Source organism: Heteronotia binoei, chromosome 6, assembly GCF_032191835.1.
Source record: "Heteronotia binoei isolate CCM8104 ecotype False Entrance Well chromosome 6, APGP_CSIRO_Hbin_v1, whole genome shotgun sequence".
Lineage (NCBI taxonomy): Eukaryota > Metazoa > Chordata > Lepidosauria > Squamata > Gekkonidae > Heteronotia > Heteronotia binoei.
In genome coordinates, this window is record NC_083228.1 from 122,263,904 (window position 1) to 122,291,481 (window position 27,578).

Sequence of the window (27,578 nt, forward strand, 5' to 3'; positions counted from 1 at the left end):
ACCTTTTGGGGGGGGGAAGGTAGGGGTGCGTGCGCGCAAAGCGCGCCCGCTGTCGGAAACAGGAAGTGACATCACTTCCTGTGACATCATTTCCCTCTCACCACCTGCCGGAAACAGGAAGTGACATCACTTCCTGTGACATCATTTCCCCAAAATGACATCATTTCCCCAAAATGCCACTGCCGGAAACAGGAAGTGACTTCACAGCACTTCCTGTGATGTCCCCAAAAATCCCCCAAATATCACCGCCGGAAACACCAAGATTATTTATAGAGAGGGAAAGGGGGAAATAAAGTTAAATAAAACTCTTTTTTTACTTTTTTCAAAGTGAGAAGACTAGAGAGAACGGGTTCCACGCTGAGAAGCCAGTCAGATTCCAGTGAGACTGTGCTGCATAATGCAGCCTATTTATTTTGTCCTGTTTGCTCTGTTGGCTCTATCTGCGCCACCTTCATCACTTTCGGGGTGTGGATCCCCCAGTGGGGTGGTCTCCCGACTCCCTCCGCCGGCTGTTTCTGATAGCCCTGCGCCCCCTCTTTCATTTGATATGTGTCCCGTGCGGGTGCCACCCTCCCGCCGGGAGATGCCGCAAAATGAGCCCCCTTGAGGCTTATGGCGGCAGGGCTCGGGGGAAGCGAGCTAGACTGCTGTTCTTTTGAGGGGTTATAGAGTGTTTCGAGCCCGTCTCTGTGGCATCGGTCCCATCGTTGTGGGACCCAGGGGGCCGGCGCAGCGGCACGCCGAAGCAGCCTGTCACTAATAACACAGGTCGAGATGCAGGACAGGAACCCGGAAGTGACCGACAGGCTGCTTCAGCGTGCCGCTGCGCCGGCCCCCTGGGCCCCACAACGATGCCTCCAGGGACGGGCTCGAAATGAGGGCCTCCAGGGACCCGCGGCGGCCTCTCCGCGGCCTCCGCGGGCCTCTGAAGGAAGGAGGGAAGGAAGGAAGGAGGGAAGGGAGGGAGGGAAGGAGGGAGGGAGGGAAGGAAGGAAGGAAGGAAGGAAGGAAGGAAGGAAGGAGGGAGGGAGGGAAGGAAGGGAGGAGGGAGGGAGGGAAGGAAGGGAGGAGGGAGGGAAGGAGGGAAGGAAGAAAGGAAGGAAGGGAGGAGGGAGGGAGGGAAGGAAGGAAGGAAGAAAGGAAGGAAGGAGGGAGGGAGGGAGGAAGGAGGGAGGGAAGGAAGGCCGGCCGCCCCCTCCCGCCAGCCGCCCCCCCCCCCGCTTTCGGGCCCCCCTGCTTACCTTGTTCCAGGGCGGGTGGCGGCCTCTCCTCCGGTCGGCTGGTGCTGCTGGCGGGGCTGGCGGCGGCTGCAGAGGCCGGGGAGGCGGCGGAGAGGCCGGCGCTGGTCTCTGGAGGGCCTCCAGGGACCAGCGCCGGCCTCTCCGCGGCCTCCGCTGGCCTCTGGAGGCCCTCCAGGGACCAGCACCGGCCTCTCCGTGGCCTCCGCGGGCCTCTGGAGGCCCTCCAGGGACCCGTGGCGGCCTTTCCACGGCCTCCCCGGCCTCCGCCACCGCCGCCGGGCCCCGCGCGCGGGCGGGGAAGGCGGTGAGTGAGGGAGCCAGCGTCCCTGCGCGTGCGCACACCGCCGTGCGCACGCGCAGGGACGCTGGCTCCCTCACTCCCCGCCTTCCCCGCCCGCGGCCCACCGGCTCCCCGCTGGCTATACCGGGACTTCTAATGGTCCCGGTATAGCCAGCCCGGGAGCCGGGAATTGGGGGCCAGAACCGGGAAAGTCCCGGGAGACCAGGACGGTCTGGCCACCCTAGTTGTGGGGAAGAAGATAAAGGATTGTAAACTGCTTTGAAACTCTGATTCAGAGAAGGGTTGGGTATAAATCTATGGTCTTCTTCTTCTTCATAACTGCAGTTAAATGATATTCAAAGCAGACATGTTTAGAGAAACATTGTATTGCATCCAAAGGTGCTCCGCTACTAGCAGAATAGCTTCTACGCTAGCAGAATGTCCCTCTTATTGGTAGAGGAAGGGGGTGGTTTTTGTTAATTTCTGCTCTTCTTCCTGCATTTCAGAGGTGATCTGCCATTGCCTGCCTCTGCATCATGCTTCTGATATTCCTTTGAGGTCGCCCATTCAAATACTAGCCAAGGCAAACCTGCTTAACTTCCTAGATCTGACAAGGTAGGACTAGTCTAAGCTATCCAGGTCAGGGCACATCTTGAACTACTGCTCCTGGTCAGAAAACAGAGCAAGAAATGCAAAATGTCATTTAGTATAATTCATGTATGTGTTTGTTTGTTTGCTGACAAGTTGCAGCTGACTTCTGGTGACCCTGTAGCATCTTCAAGTCAAGAGACAAACAGAGGTTGTTTGCCATTGCTTGCTGTCTCTGCAGCCACCCTGGACTTACTTAGTGATCTTCCATTCAAGTACTGACCAGAGCCAATCCTGCTTAGCTTCTAAGATGATAAGGTCGGGTTAGGCCTGGGCTATCCAAGTCAGGGCAATTCATCTGTAAAAATCACTGTAACACAAAGCTCATTACAACAACAAAACCCCTCTGAAGTTTTTTTTGTACGAACAGGTTGACTTCTCTCCCTTTCCACCCACCAGTTAATATCAGGAGCAAACCACCAGCTTATGTGTTTCCTCTGCACCAATCAAACAGTCCTAGAGCTCTTCAGAATCCTACTCAGGTCGATTCAATGGGACTTACTGCCAGGAAAGCATTCATAGCACTCTATTGGAAACCATGACTTTGATCCAGTGGCTCCCTTAGATCCTCCAATGGAGAAAGCTTTAATAGAGGGGAATCCTTGGATGCTACCTCACATGTATACATGATGCTGCCATAAACCGGATCAGGCCCTTAGTCTGTCAAGGTAACTGCCACTCCAGCAGCAGCTCTCCATGATCTAAGGTGTGGAAGTCTTCTCCAACAACTACAACCTGGAGCTACTTTATATTAAATCAAACCATTGGTCCATCAAGGTCAGTATTGTCTTCTCTTACTGGCAGCAGCAGAAGGATGTTCTGCAGGTCTTTCATGCCACCTGTTACCCGATCCTTTTAACTGGAGATGCCAGGGGTTGAACCCTGGACCTTCTGCATGCAAAAACAAAGCTCTGCCTCTGAGCCATGGTCCCTCTCTACTACCTGTTCCTTTCGGCTGCAGGTACAAGTCCAAAGCAGATACTCTACTGCCCACTCCCCATTTTTATGCAGATTTTGAATTCACTTTCAAGGTTGTTGCATGCATAGAGTTGGTCTGATAATTCAAAGCCTACAATGGTCCACTGTGAAGAAATATTTTCTTTTTTGGGGGGGGGGGATAATAATAAAAGGATGAGCCTCTCCATCTGTGGCTGCCATCAGAAAATAAAGTTACGAGTCTCAAACTTGGCCGCCTGCTTCAGTATGATGGTGGAAGTTGGAGTTCTAAAAATTAAGCAAATCCAAATTTCCCAGCATAGATTAGCTCCAGAACATCCTTCTGCTGTTTGCAACGGAATTAAAGGTTTACTCAGGAGAGGCCAAGAAGGTGTAGACAGCACAGACGGGGAAGGTGGAAAATATCCTGTCTGCCACAAAATGGGGCGTGTGTGTTAACAACTTCCCTAACCTATCAGAGCCCATGTGGTTTAATGGTTAAAAGTATCTAACTAAGATCTAAGAGACCCAGGTTCAAATCCCCACTCTGCCCTGGAAGCTTGCTGGGTGATCTTGGCCAGTCACACAGTCTCAATCTAATAATGTATCTCAGAGGGCTTGTTGTTGTAAGGATAAAATGAAGGTCAGAAGAACAATGTAAACCACTTAGGGTTTCCACTGGGAAGAGAGACAGCACTGAAAGAGAAGATGGAACATATCACCTTCTTTACAAAATACAGGGGAGTTAAGAATCTTCCTCAGCTATTAGAGCCAGTGTAGTATAGTGGTCAGAGTGTCTAACTAGAATCTAGGAGATTGTTTGAATCTCACCTCTGCCATAGAAGCTTGCTGCTGGGTAATCTTGGGCTGCCTGCATGGCAGAAAGCAATAACAGCAAGACCACACTCCAGTTAAGGTTGCCAACTCTGGGTTGAGAAATTCCTGGAGATTTGGGGGTAAGCTTGGAGATGACAGGGACTTCACTGAGGTATAATGTCATAGAGTCCACTCTGCAAAACAGCTATTTTCTCCAGGGGAATTGATCTATGTAGTCTGGAGATCAGTTGTAATTCCAGGAAAACTCCAGGTGCCACCCAGAGGTTGGCAACTCAAGCTCCGATGGTTCCAGTGGTGTTACTTCCTGGAAAATGAAGACTGGGAAGCAATTTGGAGCTAATGCATTCTGAACTCAGTGGATTTGGGTGCCTATAAAGATGTTGTGTAAGAACTAGAACACGTCTGGCTTAATATAGCCTTATTATATATAGCACGCACACATACGTATACAAACAGACACACGCTTGTCCCTCTGACCAGTCCTTTCCTATAAAGCCTCTTATCAGCCACAGGTACAAAAGAGATATATTTACTTTGCCTCAGTGAAGCAGGAAGCAAAAAAGCTGAATCTCACTGGCTCCCTGCTGATGTGCAATAGATGGCTAAAAGGTAAAGTCCCCTGTGCAAGCACCAAGTCGTTACCGACCCATGGGGTGACATCACATCCAGATGTTTTCTTGGGAGTCTTTTTACGGGGTGGTTTGCCATTGCCTACCCCCAACAAGCTCGGTACTTATTTTACAGACCTCGAAAGGATGAAAGGCTGAGTCAACTTTGAGCCAGCTACCTGAACCCAGCTTCTGCCGGAATCGAACTCAGGTTGTGAGCAGAGCTTGGACTGCAGTACTGCAGCTTACCACTCTGCGCCACGGAGCTCTTAATAGATGGCTACATATTTATTATTTATTTCATTTATTCACTGCCTTTCTCCCTAATGGGAGCCCAAAGCAGCTTACTTTATTCTCATCTCCTCCATTTTATCCTCACAACCCTGTGAGATAGCTTAGGCAGAGAAAATGTGACTGGCTCTCCATGGCAGAGTGAGGTTTGGAGCCTGGGTTTTCCAGATCCTCATCTAATTCTCTAACCACTATACCACACTGACTCTACTTGTGGCTGGTTGTGGAACTCCTTTCCTAAGGAGCTTATTTTGCTTCTACTTTGGTAGCTTCTAGATGTCAACTCAAAACACAACTTTTCATTAAGAGAGCTTTAGGTCCTAACTAACTATAAATGTTAAGCTTCTGATATTTACTGGTTTGGTTGACATTGTTGAAAAATTTTGTTTGTTTTCATGTTGTGATCTTGTTTGTTGTATATTGTGATTTACTGTGAGCTGCCTTGCAGCTCCATACAGAGGCAGAATACAAATTCTTTCAAACCCCCCCCCCCCCCAAGAACACTTTTAAATCTTGGGCTGCCTGTATGGCAGAAAGGAATAGCAGCAGGACCACATTCCAGTTAAGGTTGCCATCTCTGGGTTGGGAAATTCCTGGAGATTTGGGGGTGCAGCTTGGAGATGGCAGGGACTGTTGGCTATTAGTCAAATATTTGAGTAAGATCTTGTAACCACTTCCCCAACCGTATGTTCAATTAAGACCTACAACTGTAATCTCTTTTGAATGCTTCTTGTCCAGTAGCAGTGCATAATTTCCAAAAAATGGATTCTGCAACTATGAATTACAGTGTAAGCACAATGGGATATTATACGATGCTACAGAACAGAATGGAAACTTTTCTTGATTTGTATGTGCATGTTTAATAGCAACAATAATACAAAAAGAGGGTCTGCTTTATAATCCTGAGGCAATGTTTCTGTGATGCCTTTGCATCCCTCTTGCAAGAAGTTTTATTGTTTCTACAAATATCTGTTCTCCTGACTTTTAACCAACTTTCTGCATAATGGTATCTTGTGCTTAGATAGTGTTTTGGTTTGCATTGTTCTCCAGTTCTCTGATCCTAGTTCTACTGCACTGCGTAGTGCTTACTGGAAATATTTGTTGTCTGATTTTACAATTAAAGAAAAAAACCCTGCTTGAGTTCTAATGAGAAAGGCTGGCTATAAATAAAGCAAATAAAATTAAAAAAAAATATTCTGCAACAATGATTCAGCGATGCAAGTATTTATGAAAACCCTTCAGAAAATATTTGGGAAAGTTTTCTTACCCATTCTCTTTAGAGAGCCTGGCCAGTTTGTCAGAAAACTGACAGCATTTGTGGAAAGTAAATATTGCTTCCTCCAGCAAAAGATGGAATTGAGTGCTACCACGGATCATTTTTTATTCCCTCTATCACCATGACTGCAGTTATGTCTGATAACATACACACAGAAGAAAATAACACTTCTATATACCTTGATACTGGGATATCCCAAAACAGTCCTTGGATGTCTTTCTAATGAAGAGTTATAGCTGACTGGCCATCAAATAGTGGCTTTTTGGAGACCTGGCAATACATCCCTTTTCTCCAAAAAATAATAAAAAAGATGAATGGAATTATATACTGTCAGCAATGCAATGTTATTAAATAGCATTTTTTAAAAGTTGCTTTCTGTTGACCCCATTTTTGTTATATCTCCACCATATATTTTGTTATATATCCACCAAATGACACATCCTTTGTGTCATTACAACCCCTCCCCCCATTTCTTTTCTTTATTCATAGACCATCTTTTTCACTGATACTCAAGGTGGATTACAAAATATATATAAAATGCAATTAGACAGCATAAGCCACCCAATAAACAATGAAACAGGACTTTTTTGCTATCAAATCACTGTCAATTTGCGGCGTCTGCTTAGGAGGTATTGAAGTCAAGTTGCACCTTTAAGACTAACAAAGTTTTATTCAGAACGTAAGTTTTCGTGTGCTCTCTAAGCACACTTCACCAGACGATCCCCTTGTCTGATGAAGTGTGCTTAGAGAGCACACAAAAGCTTACGTTCTGAATAAAACTTCATTGGTCTTAAAGGTGAAACTTGACTCCTGCTTCAGACCAACCCAGCTGCCCTCTTGGAGGTACTGAAGGTAAGAGATGTTCAGAGGTGGTTTGCCACCATCTGACTCTGTGTATCTGGGCTTCCTTGGAGGTCTCCCATCCAATTATTGGTCAGGGCTGACCCTACTTAGCATCCAGGATTTGATGAGATCAGGCCACCCTGGGCCATCCAGGTCAATGTGCACCGTGAGTACGATAGAAACGATACAAATAAAATTATCTAAAAGCAGTACAAACAAACTGTCAAACCATAATATACTGTAAACAAACATTTAAAAAAACCCTGATTACAAAACACTAAAAGTAATGGACAAGTTTGTTGATCTATGTGGAAAATATATATTAAAAGTCACAAAAAAGTTTTGCTAAGGAGCAGGGGTCGTTTTGTAGAAAAACAGGTGGTGGAGCTCATTAGCATATGCCACTCCCCATCAGCCAAAAGCAACCCGACACAAGAAAGGAGAGATCCAGCCAGCCCAAGCAGGCCTCGCTCACCTGGCACTCTCCGTGGCCACACCCCACAGTCAAAAGGCCACCACCCAATATCACATAAGAAGGAAGAAAAGGGTGGTACCGGATTCTCCAGGGTTAATGAGGGCTGCTGGGGGTATGGCAAAGCTCCTGGTGGCTAGCTGACTGCCTACTCTCCTGAGCCAGCTGCACCTACTATTCAATGGATAAGGTAGGTGGGGAGGAGGAGGGGAAACCCTCAGAAAGGTTCAGGAACTGTGCTCCTGTGAGCTCCTGCTGAATTCAATGCCTGCTAAGGGGCATCCACTGATATTGATGGAAGGCAGATTCAAGGTACAAAACTAGGTGAGCCGGCAATGAAAGCAATTGGGATTATTATGATATTGCTTGCAGCATCTTCTTTGCAAAGCAAAGAGCATGGGATTTACTCAATTTAGGGAAAAGATGAAGTGAAAGGGAGAACATGGCAGATGCAATCATGCATGGGGTAGAGAAAATGGATAAAAAAAATTTTTCTCTAGGAACTCAAAGATGGGCATGCAAGAAAATTGACTGGCAGTGGAGTCAGAACAAGCTATGAAAGCATCATAAAACGTAGTTAGCTAATCTGAACCTACATTTGAATCCACATTGTGCTACAGAACGACACTGGGTGCTCCTGAGCCAGTCAATTTCTCTTGCCTAACTTACTTCACAGGGTGTTGTAAAGATAAAGTCGAGAACAAAATGCCCTGTTTCATTTCCCTGTATTTCTGTGGAACTCACTAGGTGACTTGGAATAGACTCATTGCTCAGTCTGATCGATCACCAGGGAGTTTATGCTGGGTCTCCAGGAACCTCTGGCCACAAACGGGGGATTGTCATATTCAAGTTGAGAATCTGGAAATTTGGGGATGGAGCCTGGGGAGCACAGGGACCTCTGCAGGGTACAATGCCACAGAGTCTGCCCTCCATAGCATCCAGAACTCTGTAGTCTGGAGATGAGCTGCAATTCTGAGGGATCTCCAGGTACTACCTGGGGGCTGACATACCGAACGTTATGTCTTTTACTCTTTGATTACGGTACATTTTTTTTTGTAAAATCTGTTGTTCTTCTTAAGCTTCAGTGAGACTGGTGAGCTACAACTAAAGTAAATCAATCACCAAATAAGCTGCAAGAGAAAAAATAGAAGTTGAGAGAGCAATATTTTAAGTTGGTTCATGTCCTCACTGGGGAAAATAAGTTGTAGCCAACTGTGCTGGCCTGCGCAAAATCTTGAACAACAAAAAAAATCCATGTAATTAATACAGTTTGGTATAGTGGGTGTGCCAGTTTGGTGTAGGGGTTAAGTGTGTGGACTCTTATCTGGGAAAACTGGGTTAGATTCCCCACTCCTCCACTTGCAGCTCTGGAATGGCCTTAAGTCACCCATAGCTATCGCAGAGTGTCCTTGAAAGGGCAGCTTCTGAGAGAGCTCTCAGCCCCACCTACCTCACAGGATGTCTGTTGTGGGGAAGGAAGGTAAAGGAGATTGTGAGCTACATGACAATCCTAAAGGCTAGTTTTGCCATTATTTGGTGAGAGATGCTGCCAAGCTTGTGGGTTTATTTGGTGCTGTTATTAAAGCACTCACATAGTAATAGTCAATATTAACAATGGAGAATAGTCTCAGAAAAATGAGGGCCCAGAAAGTCTGTAGGTCACTCAAAACCCAAGGAAGAAACAGTTCCCTTTGAAGGCTGAGAGAAAAAGGAAACAGGTAGTAATCTTTAACTGCATTTGAGATAAATTTAAGATGATGCACATGTTACAAATTGAATAGTTCTACCTTGTGTAAACAGTCTGTTCCCATCCTGTTGAACAAGCCCTCTTTTCAAAAGCTGAAATTAGGTAGCTGTAAAGCAGAAACCTGCCATTAGCTGTATTGGTACAGACAAACCAATCAATACAGCCTAACACATTCTGATTTTCATGCTATTTTCCCTATGTTTTATATTCTGCAATGTCCTTAAAATGCATTTAGTGATGCGTTATGCTCATTTCCCCTTTCGCCCCTTTTTATTCCGTACCCCTATAAATGGTAAAAATAAAAATTAAAAATACAGCCTAACATAGTTCACAGAGTTGTTCTGAGTACAAAATAAATGAAGTAACACAAAACAATAAAGGGCGGAGGGAAGACAATGCATTTATTTATATTCCGCTTTTCTCCTCAGTTCGACTCAAAGCGGCCTCTAGCGCCTTACTTATATTACGCTTTCCTCCTCATTTCGACTCAAAGCGGCCTCTAGCGCCTTATTTATATTCCGCTTTTCTCCTCATTTCGACAAAAACCGGCCTCTAGCGCCTTGCTCTCTCCTCCCCCATTTTCCTACAACAGCCTTGTGAAGTAAGCCAGGCGAAGAGTTAGTGACAGGCCGAAGGTCACCCAGCCAGCTTGCACGGCAAAAGTGGGAACTCTCGCACCCTAGTCAGCCCAGCATCCAAGACCGCCACTCTGGTCAAGCTGGGATTCAGAGGGAAAAGCGCTAAATACATAGGGTCACCTGACTGGCCACTGTTGAGGGGAGTCGAAAAGATAGCTCGTCCCCAACCCAACTACGGCGGTGCCCATTTCACAGAAGAAGGGAATGAAAGTCTCAATTTCCCCACCAGCTTTTGTGAGGAAATTCAACAGACACAAAACAAAACGCCGCAGTTCCCTCTTCTTCTTCTTCTTCTTCGCCGCCCCCTCCCCTCAGTTACATAATGGCTCGCGCGGCCTCTCGCGAGGTTGCCGCCCCTCCCCCTCTCCAGCCGCTCTCTCTCTCTCCCTCTCTCTCCCCTCCCCCGGCTCATCCCCACGTCACCGGGAGACCAGACGGGGACAACATGGCGGAGCGGAGGAGACACAGGAAGCGGATTCAGGTAACGCTCGCGCTTCTCTTTCTCTCCCCCCCCCCTCCCGGCCCTCCTCCGCCCTCTCCACCCTCTCCACCCACCCCCGTCCTTTCCTCACACTCGCTTTCTCAACCGCCTGGCGGGAGGGAGCCGCATCTCCCCAGTCTCTTCCCTTCCTCCTCCTCCTCCCTCACCATCCAGGCTCCCTCCCGTGCCCCTTTTCGGCCCCTTGACTTCCCCCTTTCTCGCCCACAGGGGCCCCCTGCGACGTCACTGTGCCCCCCAGTTTCCTCCCCTCGCTTTGCTGGGCACCTCAACCCTCCCTCCATACTGAGCAGCCTACGGCAGAAAACAGGCAGAGGTTTAATGCAGGCAGCCAGCATAACTGAGGAGGTTTGCGTGGCGCCTTAGAAACGGATGCACCCCTTTCGACGTCTATTGGCTTTAGTGGGTTTGGATAGGGTGTAAACTAGGTTTAGGATGATGTGGTTGAAAGTATAGCTCTACAGCACCAAAACGCAACGCGACCCCCCTCCCCCCATCCGCCATTGCTAGCCAGAATTTCTGGCTGGTCTTCTGAGCAGCACATACCGTTCTTCGCTCTCATCTTAATCATCTCTATGCTTGCCCATGGGGTGCTTTTTTGTTCCTATCCCAATAGAAAGCCTTTCCCCCTTCCAAAGGCTTCCCCCCCACACCCTTTATGTCGTCACTTTACATGGAAGTCTACCTTTACAGTCTCCCATTACAACGCTCTAGTTTTGCTTCAGGTATTTATGAGACGCTTTGCAATTCCCGAAGGTCTATTGACTCCCGCCCCCCCCCCCCAGCAAAATTCCTGTGGTGTGCAACAAGTGAAGGAAGTGTGGAAGTCCTACTCAGCAAGGTCTACGATGGGATGCATATGTTCCCTGTAGATGACATACTTCCATTATTTTTCTCCCGTACCTCCTACATATCAGTAACAGAGGTATCCAGTGATAACTTAAAAGCCAACAAAATTCATTTCAGCCTGAACTTTTGTGAATCAGTGCTAGCTTCATCAAATTCATTGTACATTTTTTATATGTTTAATTAAGTGAGCTCTGATTCACAAAAGTTTATGGTGGAATAAACGTCAATAAACTTAAAAGGTGCTACAATGATTCCTGTTTATTTCTGCGGCATCAAACTAACATGGCTACCAGATTAACATCTGGTACTGTCTCTCTTCCCCTGGCTTCCCAGCATCCATCCTCCATCATTATCTGTTCCCACCTTGCCTTGCTAGGTCTGTCTTCTTCCAAATATGCCCCATTGTTCCACTTTACCAGAGCAGCATGTTCCTTTCGCAGGATTTTACTGCTTAATGTATCCTCTGTAGTAAATGCCCTCATTATCTTACAGCTCTTCATCCCTAGTGTGGAGGAATGTCTGTTTTACATTCACCTCAAACACAGGTTTGGCAAGGATACGTAATTATTCTGACAGCCCATCTATAGAAAGAATTTCCTATTTGTTGAGCACCTGCCATTTAATTGTGTTTATATTCTGTGGACCTTTCTTGTTTTGCATGAGTTGGTGCCTGGTTGAATCAGAACAACACCTCTTGCATGCTTCTCGCTATTCTGTTGTCTGCATTCACACCTCTGTATTTTACATACATCTCCAAGCACACCTAGAGTCTTTCTTAGATGTTCCAGATGTAGTGACATGAGTGAGTCACTTTTCCTGCAGTCCACTGCAGTAATTATAATTATTTTTTCCTTCTGGAGAGGAGAATGTTTTTCTCAGTTCAAGCCCCAAGTGCACTGGGCCAAGCTATTCATGCTGTCCATTTTGTATCACTCATACCTGTCTTTTACTTCTGCTGTGGTGGACAAATTTCACATCCACCTAAGGCTGCTGAATACTGATTATGTGTTTCAGAGAGGGGCTCATAACAGTTGAAGTGATAAAATAAGTTTCTAAAGAGTCTATGTTTTCTTTCACATATGTTCAAAGTAGGGGCATTGTGTATTAATTAAATAGCAGTGCTTTAGTGTATGTGATACCTTATTTTGCAGACTTCAGCCTCCATTACCAGCTCACCTATACATAAAGGTAATAGTTTTTTAACAGTCCAATATGAAACACGAAACTAGTATATGCCAGGGCTTTTTTGTAGAAAAGGCCTAGCAGGAACTCATTTGCATATTAGACCACACCCCCTGACATCACCATTGTCTCGCGTGGCTTTTTGTGGAAAAATCCCAGCAGGAACTCATTTGCATATTAAGCCACACCCCGATGCCAAGCCACTGTGTTCTTGCTCAAAAAAAGCCCTGTATTATACTAGAATGCTGATGTGTGTATGTGCTTAGTCATCTCAAGTCAATTTCAACTTATGGCAACCCTATGAATGAATGACCTCCAAAATGTCCTGTTGTTAATAGTCGTGCTCAGGTCCCACAAACAGAGGACTTTGGAAGAGGACAGAATCAACCTCTTCTTGAGTCTTCTTTCCAGCTGTTGCCGTCAATGTTTCCTAGTTTATTGTCTTTTCTAGTGAGCTTTGACTTATCATAATGTGACCAAAGTACAATAGCCTTAGTTGAGTCATTTCAGCTTCCAGGGAGAGTTCAGGTTTGATTTGATCTAGAACCCCTTTTAGAATGCTAATATAGACGGTTATTATTTCATGTTTGTATGTAATGTAACATGAATACTGTATTAGTAACTAGACTTTGCATGGTTAAAAAGGTAAAAGTAGTCCCCTGTATAAGCACCAAGTTGTTACCGACCCATGGGATGATGTCACATCATGACATTTTCTTGGCATACTTTTACGGGGTGGTTTGCCATTGCCTTCCCCAGTCATCTACACTTTACCCCTAGCAAGCTGGGTACTCATTGCGTGGTTACTGAGGCTCAAATTTGATCCGTGATTTGGAGGAATGCGCTGTGGAAATGCATCCCCCCCCCCATGGCTTTCTTTGCAATGGCCTGTTCAGTACTAACTGTAATGTGCTTGGTTGACAATGTAGTCCTACCAGGCCCGTAGCCAGAAAATTTTAGGTAGGGGGCCCAGGGAATAAAATTTTAGGTGGAGGGGCCCTGGGGCCCAAAATGATGACACATACTTTAAAAAAAAATTAAAAGGCAAGTGACCGCGGCAGCGAGGGCAGCAAGAGCGGCAGCAGGCGCGGCAGTGGGGAGAGTGGGGCAGCGAGAGTGGGGTTGGGGAGAGTGGGGAAGGCGAGAGTGGGGAAGGTGAGAGCGGGGATGGCAAGAGCAGCGGCAGGGAGAGTGGGGACGGCGAGAGCAGGGCAGTAAACGGAGGGGCCATACAGATGGAAGGGGGGGGTTGGGTGGAGTGGCCTGGCTCCCCTGGCCCCTCCATAGCTACAGGCCTGAATCCTACCCTCCTAACTGCATTGAGACTGGTAGGCATAGAAGAATGTAATGTTGTTTACCATTGCACAGTAAATGTAGTACAGATCAACAAACTGCGGTTACTGCTAGACAGGAAAGCAAGGGTGAAGCTATAAATCAGATTGGGAGGTGTATGTGGAAGTTCGTGATTAGTTTGTAGTCTTCCAAACCATAGTTGGGAAGGTTGTCTGAACTGAGCTTGAAACAGGGATCCTAGTATGCTGAATTTTCAAGGGTATGTGTGGAAAGACAGGAGCTTACATTCCAGCCCAATAGTAGATTCTTCTCACACTGTGGCCAAGTGCTTGTGTTTTGCTAGAGGAGAGATGGCACAAGTGTCATCCTCTTCATGATCTGTGCTGGAGTTTCATCTAATATCAGTGCGAAACAGACCTGAGAATGCTGGGTGCTGCTTGAACATTATCAGTGTTTGTGTGTGTGTGTACATGCAACGTGTTTGTGCTCTCTTGATATACAACCTTTTCTGGTCATAAATTACAGGAAACTGTATGATCTTGAGTATGCAGAACAGTGTAAGCGTCCTGGTGTAAAAAGGTTTCTTGATTCATGCTAGGGCAACTACAGGTTCAACAGGTTTTATGCATGAAGCCTCCATTGGCTCTGCAGTGAAGTCCACAACTTTTGCTTTCTTAGGAGCTCCCCCGCCACTTGTGCATTATCAGAGCTCTTTCTTCCTGGCATTTTTCTGAATCCAAGTGAGCAAATCTTGAATTTGCACTGTTAAAACAAAACCCACTGAGTTTTCTCCCTTCACTCTCTTTAGAATGTGAGGCACCTCTCTGTCCTGTCTCTCCACCCTGATAAACCTGTGCTCTCAAAAAAAAGTTCAACCTTTAATATAGCTAGAAGACTGCCAGTGCAACCCTAGAAACCCTTTTCTGGGGTTAAACTTCACTTAATAAACCTGAGTAGGATTTTGAGCAAGGCCTACATAAGTGTTGCCCTCTGAATTAGTACTACTATTCCCTAATGAGGGTTCCTTTTCCAGCTGTTTCTGGATCTGTTCTTCTGTGTCTCACAATGCTGGCAACCTCCTTGGCTATTAGTAGCTTGCTCACATGTAAGATGTGTTTACTGGTAATTGCATATGTTTTGCCAGTATTTTGCACAATCATAACTTGCTATATATATATGTAGTATAGAAGTTGGGAGGTTCATATGGAAGAGAAGTGGACTAAATAGGCCTGTCTCAATTTTTAATAGTATTTCTTTCAGGAGTTACATTATCTCCTTGTGCTTTGTCTTTTCGATATATTTCAATGTTGTCTCAGTTTCATACTCTTGACTTGTCATGCTGTTCTGTTGAAGGTTTTTTGAGGAAAAGTTAATCCAGAACCTTTGCTCTTTGGTATAAGAATGATACTGCTGTTGCTGTGTAGTGAGGCACAGAGATGCTGATATCTCTTGAAACACAGAGTGGAACATAAATCTGAATATCTGTAGATACCTAGAAACATTTCTGGCTAACTTTAGATAGACTTATCCTCCATGAATCTATCAATGACTACTAGCCATGGTGATTGAGAAGAACCTCCACATTCAGAGGCACTAAGCCAGAGCCAGGAATCAACATCAGAAGAAGGCCTTGGCCTCTATGGCTTGTTGTTGGGTTGCAGATGAACTGGTTGGCCCCTGTGGGAGACAGGCTGCTCGACCATCCAGCAGGGCTCTTCTTATGTTATTTTAACTTTGGTTAATGAGCATTCACTTCCATAATGCTTGTTTGCAGCCTGTGCTGAATGGAGTGCCACTATGCGGGCCAGTTTCAGAGGGCAGTCTGCAGTAGAAAATCTGGATTCAAGTCCAGTAGCACCTTAGAAACCAATAAAATATTTAAGGCAGGGGTGTCAAACATGCGGCCTGGGGGGCCGAATCAGGCCCCCCAAGCAATTGGCTGACGTCTGCTTCCTTCTCTCTCTCTCTTGCTTCTTTCTGCATCGCAGCTTGCTTTCCCAGGCTTGTTCAGTTGCACAGCAGAGTTACTGAGTCAAGCCTCTCTTCCTTCCATGGGCTGAGGATCCTCCCCCTCCTGGTCCCCTAGAGAAGAAAGGAAAGAGCCAGAGCTTCTTTTGCCCAGTTCCCTGGATTGCACAGGACAGATACAAAGAAAGCATCATTAAGACCAACAAGTGCTAATGTTTTAAGCATGTTTTGTTTTAATTTTTTAAAAAATCTTTAATTGTGTTTGTCTGTGTCTGCTACCTGGCATTAAATTTTGTGACACAAATGGCCTGGCCCAACAAATTCTCATGTCAGATGTGGCCCTCAGGACAAATGAGTTTGCCACCTCTGATTTAAGGTATAAGCTTGCTAGAGTCAACCCACCATCATACTCGATGAAGAGTGTTTTGAAATCTTGTTGGTCTCTAAGGTGCTACTGGACTCAAATCTAGCTCTGTCTAGGACTCTCTAAATAGAAAAAATGGTCCACTGAAAATACTGAGTTTCTTAATGTATTTGGACTTCAGACATGTAAGGGCTCACTTTCCTATTCCAAAGAGCAGGATGTACGGTTGACATGATTTTACTCAGATCTCAAGTCAGTCCACTTGTTTTGCAGCTAGCACTTGAATGTAATTTTTTCCCAGTGAGGAAGTGGATGCACAAAGCCAAATGAGCCGAAACCTCTGAATGAGAAGAGACTGTACTTGCTGGCCTGTTGTACAGATCAACGAAGCTGAACCTTTGCTTCCAAGATCTCTTTGAAGTGGCTACAATAATAGCTCTAGCGTACAGTAGCCAAGCATGGGAATGGAAGAATCTCTTTGTGTAGGCAGAGAAGCCAGAGCTTCTGCTAGCAACTGAGTTTCCCCACTGCTATCACTACTAAGCCCTCAAGTTCTGGTAGCTATGACATACTTGATGTCCTATACCACCCTGAAGAGCTATGGGGTGGTCTGAAAACGTCTAACCTTGGTGGAACTCTTCTAATGAGCAAGAGTATAGTGGCAGCATTAAACAGAGGATAACGGATGGGGTAGGAATTGCAGATTTCTTTCTTTGCTACTGCACTCATTTGGGAGACTTCATCAGGAGGTCTCAGTACCATTCACCATGTCCCTAAACCAACCATCCACACTTAAAATCTTCCTGAGCGTTGACTGCAGAGCCAGTGTGGTCGTCAGAGTATCTATCCAGCTAGGACTGGGGGTTCCGATCCCTGCTCAGTCATGAATCTCAGTGGGTCGCTTTGGACCAGCCATTCTCTCAGTCTAACCTACTTCACAGAGCAAGAGTCCAGTAGCACCTTAAAGACTAACAAAATTTGCGGCAGATTATGAGCTTTCATGACTCACTGCTCACTTCTTCACAAAAGCTCCTCTCCGCAGCAAATTCTGTTAGTCTTTAAGGTGCTTCTGGGCTCTTGTTGTTTTCTACTGCTGCAAGCAGACTAACATGATCTACCTCACAGAACTGCTGTGAGGGCAACATTGAAGAGGAAAGAGCCATGTATGCAACTTAACCTTCTTAGAGAAGGGGTGAGATAAAAGTGGGTAGGTGTTCCTGTGCTGGAAGAGAGTAGCCAGCTTGCTGAAAAACCTCTCCTCAACTTAAGTGAGGGCCTACCTGCCTTTGGCCTTCCTGGAAATTCCCAAGCTTAAATAGATTTGGCAACATTTGCAGCAAACTCTGCACATCTAGGCAAACCAGTTAGATCCAGTTGCAAAGGAATTTCTCAGCACTTTATGGGAAAGAGGAAACTGAAAGGGTTAAGTTGTCTTCCTTCCACAGCCCAGTCCCCCTATCTGTGACCAATCATGGCTGACTGACCTTGCACAGTCATGGTAGTGTTGGGCTGTGCTATAGAACAATTGTAGAGGGACATTGTGCTCTGGTGGTTCTTCAGAGACAATTAGTTGGAACCTGGAGGACTCTAATGAATGCCTTGTGTGTATACCTAAAAGCTATGGCTTAGTAGCAGGGCATCTGCTTGTCGTGTAGAAGCTCCTGGTTCAGTTTGGTGTCCCAAAAGGACATAACTGGCAGCAGCCTTGTAGGAAGTAGGGCAAAAGGAAGCGTGGCAAAGGAGGATATAATTTGTATGGCAAGGTTTCCACAGTTATACCACTTCCTGTTCTTTGTCTGTTTTGTGGGCATTGGGTAATGAGTAATGGCATCTTATCTTTTATGAGTTAAAATTGAAGACTTTTCTGACTGTTTCAAAGCAGTCACGGTTCACCTAATTTCTTTCAACTTTCATCCTTGCTTTAAACTACAGGATTCACAAGCTTGTAATAATTTCTATTTTATATGAAGAAGGGGGGAAAGACCACAAACCAGTTGTTGGACTCTTTGAAAATTAACAGATAAACCTGGGATTTCCACCCCCCCTCCAAATATCCTGAATTGGCTGTACTTTGAAAACACTTTCTATGACAGAGAGCTTGTGCATTATAGCCAAAGCAACATTTACCTCCCCCCCATGTATTCATTGTCTAATAAAAGCTTGTTCTTAAAAGCTGTAATGTATACAGTTAAGTCTTCTTAAAAATGCTATTAATTTAAATGGAAGCTCCCTTGTGTGCTCAATGGATTCTTTCAGTTTTTTGTTCTATGCATAAACAAACCCACTGTGTGCTAAACCATGGACTTGCATGGTGAAGTTGTTTAAAGAAGTACTGAGGAAGTATGAACTAAATTTAAAAACCATACTAGAATTCCTGAATTATCTTTAACATGTATGGATTTTGAATTTTAATCCTAGACTTTAGGATAATTCTACTACATTTTTAATGCAGGGCTAATGTAGATAAATGAATTCCCTTATGTAGGGCAGACATTGTTCTGTGGTGATCCTTTATATCATGTGTTACTTGCTTGTGTAGTTGGAACTGTGGTTCAGTGGTCGAACATCTGCTTCATGCACAGAAGCTCCCAGATTCAATCCACAGCATCTCCAGTGAAAGGGAACAGGCAGCATGTGTTGAGAAAGCCCTCTACCTGAGATCCTGGAGAGCCAGTGCCAATCAGAACTCACCTTGATAGATAATTGTCTGACTCAGTAGCATATTGGCCCTCTTTCCACAGGATTACGGGTTTGTGAGCACAATGCCTGTACACAAAGGTTCAGTTTGGGTGTTCATGGCTCTCTGTAGTCAGCAGTGTTTGAAAACCAGCATTTCCAATCACAGGAGGGAGTGTAGGCACAGACACTTCCTCTGCATTTGCAGCATACGGACAACCCATCGATCATGCTTGCTGTCTCTCCCCACATGTTCAGCCAATGTCCATAGGGATTATGTGTAAATGGCTACTATAAGGCAGCTTCATGTGTACCTGGGTGAGATAAAAAGGAGACTGAACAATATTATCTCAAAATTATATGATTATATCCTCCCCCCAAAAAAACAACAACAACAACAACAACAATGGAAAATAAGAGGCTGAGGGCAGGAAGTTCAGATTTATGGACTGTTTTGTTTTTTGTATATACTTTGTATCTTTAAGCAGAAGTTTTTTGTAGGCATGAATTGTAGGTCCAGTACTGAGACATAACTTTTTGCCATGTCAGTTAATTTCCAATTGCATGTACATTATAGGATTTACAGTTCCATCTTGGGTAGAGTTGCACCCGTCTGCACCCATTGACTTCAGTGGGCTTAGAAGGGTGTAATTCTGCTTAGGGTGGCACTGTTAAAAGCAGACACAAATAGGATAATTAGGAGTTCTTGACTGTTGTATTTCATTTCTGCTTGAGGGATTCCATAAGTGAAAGGACAGGGATAGATAATGGGAGTTCATAATTCACTGCACTTGCTGATCTGAGAGTGCTGTAGTGTCTTCCTGAATTAATAGTTCTGGGATTGCAGTCTGAGTTGGTAACTGTGGATACCTGATCATGAACCAAAAGCAAAACCTTTCAAAACATTCCAGCTTTGACACTGACCCTCTGTGTCTACCATGTATTTTTATAAAATCCTTTCTGTCGTATGCATTGCAGGTTGGTGGGGGGTTTTTGGTGTGGGGGGGAATTAATAACTCTTCCCAGGGAAGTAGGTAACTGTAAGGCTGATCTATCATGTTCATAGAAATAAGATTAATCACATGTATATAAAGAAGTGCAAATAGGCTGGAAGACTACTACTGTTTATGTATTTCTGGTATAGTTACCCAGTGTGCAACAGGTTGTCCCTCCTTGACTTGCAAACAACACATTTCAAGGAGCTGAAAGCAAGATCTGTGAGTTTCTTGAAAGCTTCCAGGATTGCATATTGCATAAATAACTTAGACAATTGTATTGCACTGTTCCTAACAGCCCGTTAGCAAAAAACCGATGTTGTCATTATCAGGTGAATCAGCAAGAGTTTTAATGTAAGGAGACACCACTTTCCCATTTGCGTAACTTCCTCCCCAGCACTGGCTTGCACTGGCTTCCAGTCCTTTCTGGCAGCTGCTTCATGTGCCTTCTTTACCATTAAGAACAAATCTGCTAGACACGCTCACTTTCTTGGACCCCTGTGCATTTCTGCTCAAAGATATCATGTGGGAATATGAAGAGGAGACTCCGGAAGAAACGCACCTGTTCCATCCGCAGCTTCCTCCTGACCTTTGTGGAAATGAGGTGCTGATTTGTAGTTTTAAAGACTGTAGAGTTAGCTTCTTGGTGGGTGGTGCATCATTCCATCTAGAGGAAGAAGCTGGAGCGGTATTGAAATGGAGGATTGGATCCAACCTGTTTTTTGTTCTGTTGGTGGAAAAGGGAAGAGCAGCTCAAAAAGGCTCTAGTTGACGATCATGGGACCTGCATGGTCAAAAAGCCGTGTGGAACGGGGGCACTTAATTAACAATGGGATTGTACGTGATTGGACAAATAACTGGCTGGAGCCAACCCATAGTGCTTTGTGGGTAATTGGACTCCAAGTCACATTTGAAGCTACTCCTTGCTGCCAGCCTTGCCCTGGATTGGCAGAACTAGCATCATAACCAAAACCTGTGATTGTAACTCTACATCCCTGCAATAGGAACTACCTGGGAAGTTCCATTGAGATGAATAGCGTTTATTCTGTGTGTGTGTTTAGGGCTGGGGTGGTCACTTTTCTGGACCCATCTGCTGCAGCAGTATTGCAACTATGATGTTCTTGTGTAATAGTTTCTGGGTAGATGGTTCAAGGCAGAAGGTTTTCCGTGAGACAGAGTAGGAGTCAAGTTGCACCATTAAGACCAACAACGTTTTATTCAGAATGTGAGTTTTCGTATGAATGCATGCTTCTTCAGATAAAGCTTTGTCTGAAGAAGTATGCACGCATACAAAAGCTTACATTCTGAATAAACTTTGTTGGTCTTAAAGGTGATATGTGACTCCTACTTTGTTCTACTGCTTCAGACCAACACGGCTGCCCACCTAGATCTTCCTTGAGACAGACTGCTGTTGTTAATCCACACCCCACCTCCAAGCTAGGAGCAAAGGGCAGGGAAATGTGGGTTTGGGAATGGAAGGGGAATGAACATGATCCTAGTCTCCAGTTTCTAAACCCTGGTTAATGTTTACTTTAATCCTAAAGCATTTTTGTTTCTGGGTCTCACTGGAATTGTGTATGAGATGCTTTACCTTCCTCTGGAACTTAAATATTGATACTGGAATCACAGAAATCCGTTGTGAATGAAGGCAGTTTATAATCCCACCCTTACATTTTCTGTGTACTCTCCCTTTGCAAACTCTCCTTTTCTGTTTACTACTCTATACTATAGTAGAGAACTAGCTGAATCACAGCCCTTCGTAGTAGCAATGCCTTGAACTGCAGCTTTGGATGAGTTCAGCAAAGGCAATAATAATCTCAGAGCTTTGTATCTTTCCTGTTGCATTTGCTGGACAGTTTTTGCCCAGCCTTGACCTTACTATACTCTGCTACTAGTTTAGCTGTGTCATCAGTAAACTTGCTTCACAGGCTCAACATGATTTTCCTTCATGGAGTAGGTGGTAGGCTTTCTTAAACAGAGTTTTAGCTTGTTTTTAATAGCTTGTTCAACTAATACAGTATTTCAACATGTCACTACAATGATAATAACGTTCAAGCATTATGCCATTAAAGGTTACTGGAGCTGAATAATGTTCAAGTAATTCAACATGTTAGTGTGATGTAGTGGTTAAGAGTGGCGGACTCTCATCTGGAAAACTGGGTTTGATTTCCACTTCCCCACATGAAGCCCGTTGAGTGATCCTGAGCCAGTCACAGTCCTTTCAGAATTCTCTCAGCCCCACCTGCCTCACAAGGTGCCTGTTGTGGGGATAGGGAGTGAATTGCAAGTTACTCCAAGACTCTTCTTTGCATGGGATTTTAATAGCAAAATTCATCTAGCTTGTTTTTACGGTTCTGCCTTGTTTGGCTGCCAACCCTTATTTGTATATGAAATGTTTGAAACATTAAGGTTGTGGGAGGGGGGGCAGCACAAAAAGGTATGGCAGTGCTATGAAAACACGTTGGTACTTTAGTTTCAGCATTTTAGCTGGAAATACATTTTGTTTTAAGTGTGCTTTACTCAGGATAGCTGATTTGTTAGATGGCATGCAATGTGGTGTGAAAAATTTAATCTGAACCCGCCAGTCATCATTTCAATACAATAAAATACCTATGATCAGCAATAAAACAGTCAATATTCAATTGATGTCCCTGCATTCCATAGTACCAAATGATCTCCGTACAGGTAAAATCCCATGGAAGCAGAACTACATTGCTACTCTCAGGCTCAGCCTATTAGAAAGAAATACAGCCATTGCAAAGCAGTATACCTCGTCCTCAGGACCTCAGCCATCTTGAGTGGTGCAGAACTTGATGCTCATAAAATGTTGCTGCAAGGTCAAGAACAAGTGGAGTCTCGCTTTATTTGTCCACCACTTTTTAAAAAAATACCATTTCCATAGCGTTTCAAGTGCTCAGAGTGCCTCACATACCTTTTCTTTCTTGTAATAATTATAGCAGCTCTGCTTGGTTCAGTGGTAGAACACATCTACTTCATGGGCAGAAGCTCCCAGGTTCAGTCCACAGCAACTCCAGTGAATGAGTATTCTAACCCCCAGATTGCAGGGGGAGAGCTGAATTTGAAAGATAATAGCTTGCTGTCGAGGAAGGGGTGGGGTTTGAGCTAGGTAATGAAATTTCCTGGGTTTTAGCCCCATCTTTTAACCAACACCTCAGCTTTAAACAAAGATGGCTAACCAGGTTAACCAAGACATCTCTTTCTCAAACCTGGCTCCAAACCATACCTAAAATGGACCAGAAAATTAGTATCAGCCCCTAAAGCTGTGGAGCTCTTCCACCACTTTGACTATGTCATCTTAGCTTTATTTAAAATAAACAAACTTAGAAGCCAGACTGGTCTACTGAGAGTTTTCAAGAGAAGAGTGGCTTACAGTTTCCTTTAGATGGCAGGATAAGCCTTTCCTTCATTGATATGTATTAAAGACAAAATAAGTTTGAGCCAAGCTTTTTGTACAAGCCAGGGCAGCCAAACATTGAATGAGAAAATTTATGGGCTTTGAATTCCCTAATATAATTTCATATCCATATCATTTCAGTCAGCTGTAAATCCGAAATGAAAATGACCTAGCTTTGAGTTTTAAATATGTATTTATTCCATATTTCTTTTGTAGGAGGTTGGTGAGCCATTCAAAGAAGAGAAGGCAGTTGCTAAACATCTCCGTTTCAATTGTCCCACCAAATCCACCAACATGATGGGTCACAGAGTTGACTATTTCATTGGTAAGGTTGCATTTATCCAAACAGTACGGTTACTGAATTCCCAAGATTGTAACATTATTGAGAAAATGGCATGCTGGGGGTCCCATACTCAACCTTGGATTTCAGGGTGCAAATGGAAGAGTCTATCATTTTCCTGCTTAATAGGTAGAATACTGATGTTATTGTGTGCAACAGATATGTGCAGTCTTTATAATTTTTTTTCCCAGGTGCCGTGATAAACTGGGACATTTAGAACACGTATAATCAGTGCCAAAAGCACTACCTCTCCCTCAGTTAGTGATAGTTGATGCCCCTTTAGGACAGCGGAAACAGTAACAAATAGAAGGATGATCCCAACCCTCTTTTTTTTCTTGTCAAATAATTGTCATTGCAATCTTTTCCGCATAAGCAGTAACATATGGGATTTCTATACTATGGATACCAGTTTATTTAACTGTCCTGTCTGCTTAATTTTGGAGCTGAAATTCACGAGCTAAACTTTGAAATTCTGAAAGCATCAGTGTTTTCAGAGTGAACTGATAAAACCACAGGGATTTGTGACATAGCCATGTGACATGAGGTTTCTGCTTGTTTGCTATTTCAAAAGTTCTTTTGGCTGTGATGGTGAACCAACACAGACGTAGCTTGTTCAGAATTGCATCTTGCAGTTAGGTGGAGTTTATAGAGAGAGATACCTACTCATACAACATCACTGCCATTTAACAACTCTTTCATGATGCTTTACTATGGGTAGGGCTACAGCAGAGGCTGCTAGTGAATTACTTTGGAAGAGTGCCACAGCTCAAGATTGCACATGAACCTTGTGTTAAAACACTTGCTTTGAATGCATAAGACCCCTGGTTCAAGGCCCATCATCTCCAGTTAGTCTCTGATGCCATCGGGGTAGTCATCTTCAAAGAGAAAATTCCATTACTGGTTCCCTGAGGTTAAAAAAAAAAAAGTTGTAAATTTCCATTTAGGTAGATCAAAGTCCGAGGCATCACCTTTCTTCTGTGTTTCCTTCCCTTCTTTCAGCTTCAAAAGCTGTGGACTGCCTTTTGGATTCGAAGTGGGCAAAAGCCAAGAAAGGAGAAGAGGCCCTGTTTACAACTCGAGAGTCTGTTGTTGACTATTGTAACAGGTAGAGACTTAGTATTTTAAAGTTATGGTGGTAAACAGAAATGTTGTCTCAAAGTTATAGTGAAAAACAGGTTGTGTTAAATATATCTTAATTATTGCTCGCTCAGTCTAAAGATCTGAGAGCCAGTTTAATGTAGTGGTTAAGAATAGCAGACTCTTACCTGGGGGACCGGGTTTGATTCCCTACTCCACACGGGTCAGTCACAATTCTCTCAGTGCTGTTCTCTCAGAGCTCTCTCAGCCCCACCTACCTCACAGCTGAGGAGAGGAAGGGAAGGGAGATTGTAAGCCACTCTGAGACTCCTGAGTAAGAGTTGGGGTATAAATCCAACTCTTCCAATCTGCTCCTCTGTTGTGCCCTGCCTCCTTGGTTGGCCCCTCCCCAGGGTGACCATCGCACTTTCCCATAGTGTCCCACCCCAAGGTGCAGCCAGAGGTCTCAGACTGGGTGGTAGGCTGGGTTAAGTTCACCCTGCTGCCTTCATAGCTGGTTGCAATTCGATTGGCTTCCATCGTCTCTCTTTGTCAGTATTCCACCAGTCTCCAGCTCTGCCATCTCCTCATCGGCTTCCTCTGTGGCTGCTCCCCTTTTTATGTACTTCCTGGCCTCCCAGTCCCCCCATAGGCTTAGCCCTATTCCCTTTAAAGGCTGGACGCTCAGGCAGGTCCCAAGATGCAGCTGCACCCATTACCCTGCTTCCTCCCACATTCCTTGAACTCTTTGCAGCAGGCCCACAGGGCCTGCTGCAGCCCTGGGGGTGCCAATGCACTTTACGCCTTGGCCCTGGCTGGCTCCCAGGGACTGCCTGGGCTCTCCTGAGGCCACGCCACTCCTTCCCTCTCTGGCAACAATGCAGCAACAGGGCCTCACTTGGCAGCTCTGGGGATGGCTCTCAGGCCTTTCAGGGCAGCTCCTTGGCAGGGCTGCAGCTCCTCTTCAGTTGGTGGGTTGGACTGACTGGTGAGTTCCTCAGCCGCCCATCTCACCTGGGTGTCGAGGATATCGGACTCCATTGGGGGTAGGGGCACTGCGCAAGTCCTGGCTGGGAGCGGTCAAGATACCCTCATAATTGTTGTTTTGCCCTCTGATTAGAAGGAAGGTTTGATTCCCCACTCCTTCATATGGCAGCCAGTTGGGTGACCTTGAGTCAGTCACAGTTCTCTCAGAGCTGTTCTCTCTGCCCCACCTACCTCACAAGGGTCTGTTGTGGGGAGTGGAAGGGAAGGAGATTGTAAGCCACTCTGAGTGAAAGACAGGGTATAAATCCAAGTATTTTTCTGTCTTGCTGGTGCTTTTTGATTTTGCTATCCTAACAGTCTGAACGGTCCCTGAGGGTATGCTGACAGAATTGCATAATTCAAACAGGGTACTTCAATGCCAGACCCACTGTTACTGGCTGTTGACTGATATGTGTTTTATTTAAGGAAATTTACCAAATTTTCTCTAAAGATATAGGCAATGTAGAATAAAGATTAAGGGAAATCGTAGTTCTAAAGCTTTTGTCCATATAAATCAATTCTAGCAGCAAATGGAGTATAAATTTAATGTTCCTTCCAGGCTTCTAAAGAAACAGTTTTTTCATCGGGCACTAAAAGTGATGAAAATGAAGCCGGACAAGGACATAAAGAAAGAAAAGGAAAAAGAGAAAGGAAAGACTGAAAGCGGAAAAGAAGATGAAAAAAAGAGCAAAAAGGATAGTGGAAAAGAAGAAAAAGCTAAGAAGGAAAAAGAGAAGGAAAAGAAAAAGGATGGAGAGAAAGAAGAAAGCAAGAAGGTGAGTGTAAACTGCCATCCTGGCTAAAATCAAATGGAATAATATTTCTTTCATAAGACACGAATTGCTCTGAAGGTGTGTAGGATACACTCTGGTATGAATTTTTCCTTGCTGCATCTTTTCTTGCGTTACTTTATGGTCCTTAAAAATATGGACCCAAATGGGAAAAATGGTAAATTTTCAGCAGAGGTCATTAAGAGTCTGGTTTCAGGGCCCCAAGAAAAGAAGAGCAATAAAAATAAAGAATGCAAACCACATGCTAAAACATCTTGCAAAGTAAAGTGTACTGGAATTCTTCCTTGCTCCTTCAAGGAAGTAAACTATTGTAATGGCTGGATTGCCAAGATTTACGTGTAATGGCAAAGGGAAAAGGTTTCGTGAACCCAGACTCTTCTGTTCCTCTCTCTTAATCCAGTTTTTAATGTCTGTACAGCTGTCTTGGCTGCAGCGCTTAATATAATCATCCCAGGTTATATTAACAAGTTTTACAAGTTAAAAAAACTGCCAAACAACGTAGCAAAGGTATTAAATACAATTTATTTAGTAAGCAAAATTCCAGGTTAAGCGTGTTTTTCTGGATGGTGAAAATGTTTATTTATTTCAATTAATGTTGAAAATTAATTATTGAGCAGCGTGCATCTATTATCTGTGGTAATCTGATGCAAAAATAAATGGGATAGATTAATATCTGAAAGTTTGATCTAGGGGAGGAGTATCAGATATAGGTGTTCATTTTCCCCTCTGCTCTGGCATTTAAAGCCCTAATTAGACATTACTTGTAATATGTGATAGCCATGGGGATTTGAAGCCATCCTGCAGCTGTGAGTTTGCCACAGGAATTCAGTTCTGAAGCCCTGTAAAGTCCCAATTTGGATTGGGACAATGCTGTGGAGGAAAAAGGGACTTTAGTCCCCTTGGCATTTTCTCAACTCCAAATGGCCTGGGGGGGGAGTGTTATTTGTCCCAGCCTTCAATGAGGCCATTTTGGGTCTGGAAAACAGTGTGGAGGGCCCTCCTCCAGCTGTGGTCCCAATCCAAATTAAGCCCCTGTAGATTTTCAGCATTGACTTTCCAATAAGAACTCACAGCTGCTGTCTGACTGCTAATCCCTGTGTTCATCATGTATTAACATGATGTAACATCTAGTTTGGGACAAAGACGTTAGCGATAACTATTACATACAGTATTCAGATTACAGGCATAAGTTCTAATTGATGTTTAATACGGTGTGCTATACACATGGAGTTGTGTTCCAGGGTTTATTTAAGAGACTAACAGTCCTGTGCAGAGTTACTCCATTC

The 27,578-nt window shown here is 44.5% G+C and overlaps 1 protein-coding gene across 1 annotated transcript in view; it reads left to right on the plus strand.

Moving 5' to 3' along the window:
- Window positions 1-9,937: 9,937 nt before the first annotated feature.
- The window catches only part of SEC62 (SEC62 homolog, preprotein translocation factor), a 34,201-nt gene continuing 16,560 nt past the window's right edge, over window positions 9,938-27,578 (plus strand). The window contains exons 1-4 of the mRNA XM_060242502.1: window positions 9,938-10,298; window positions 23,275-23,383; window positions 24,398-24,503; window positions 26,061-26,277. Coding sequence (XP_060098485.1) covers window positions 10,140-10,298; window positions 23,275-23,383; window positions 24,398-24,503; window positions 26,061-26,277 — 591 coding nt within the window. The 5' untranslated portion in view covers window positions 9,938-10,139. The remainder of the gene's footprint in view (window positions 10,299-23,274; window positions 23,384-24,397; window positions 24,504-26,060; window positions 26,278-27,578) is intronic.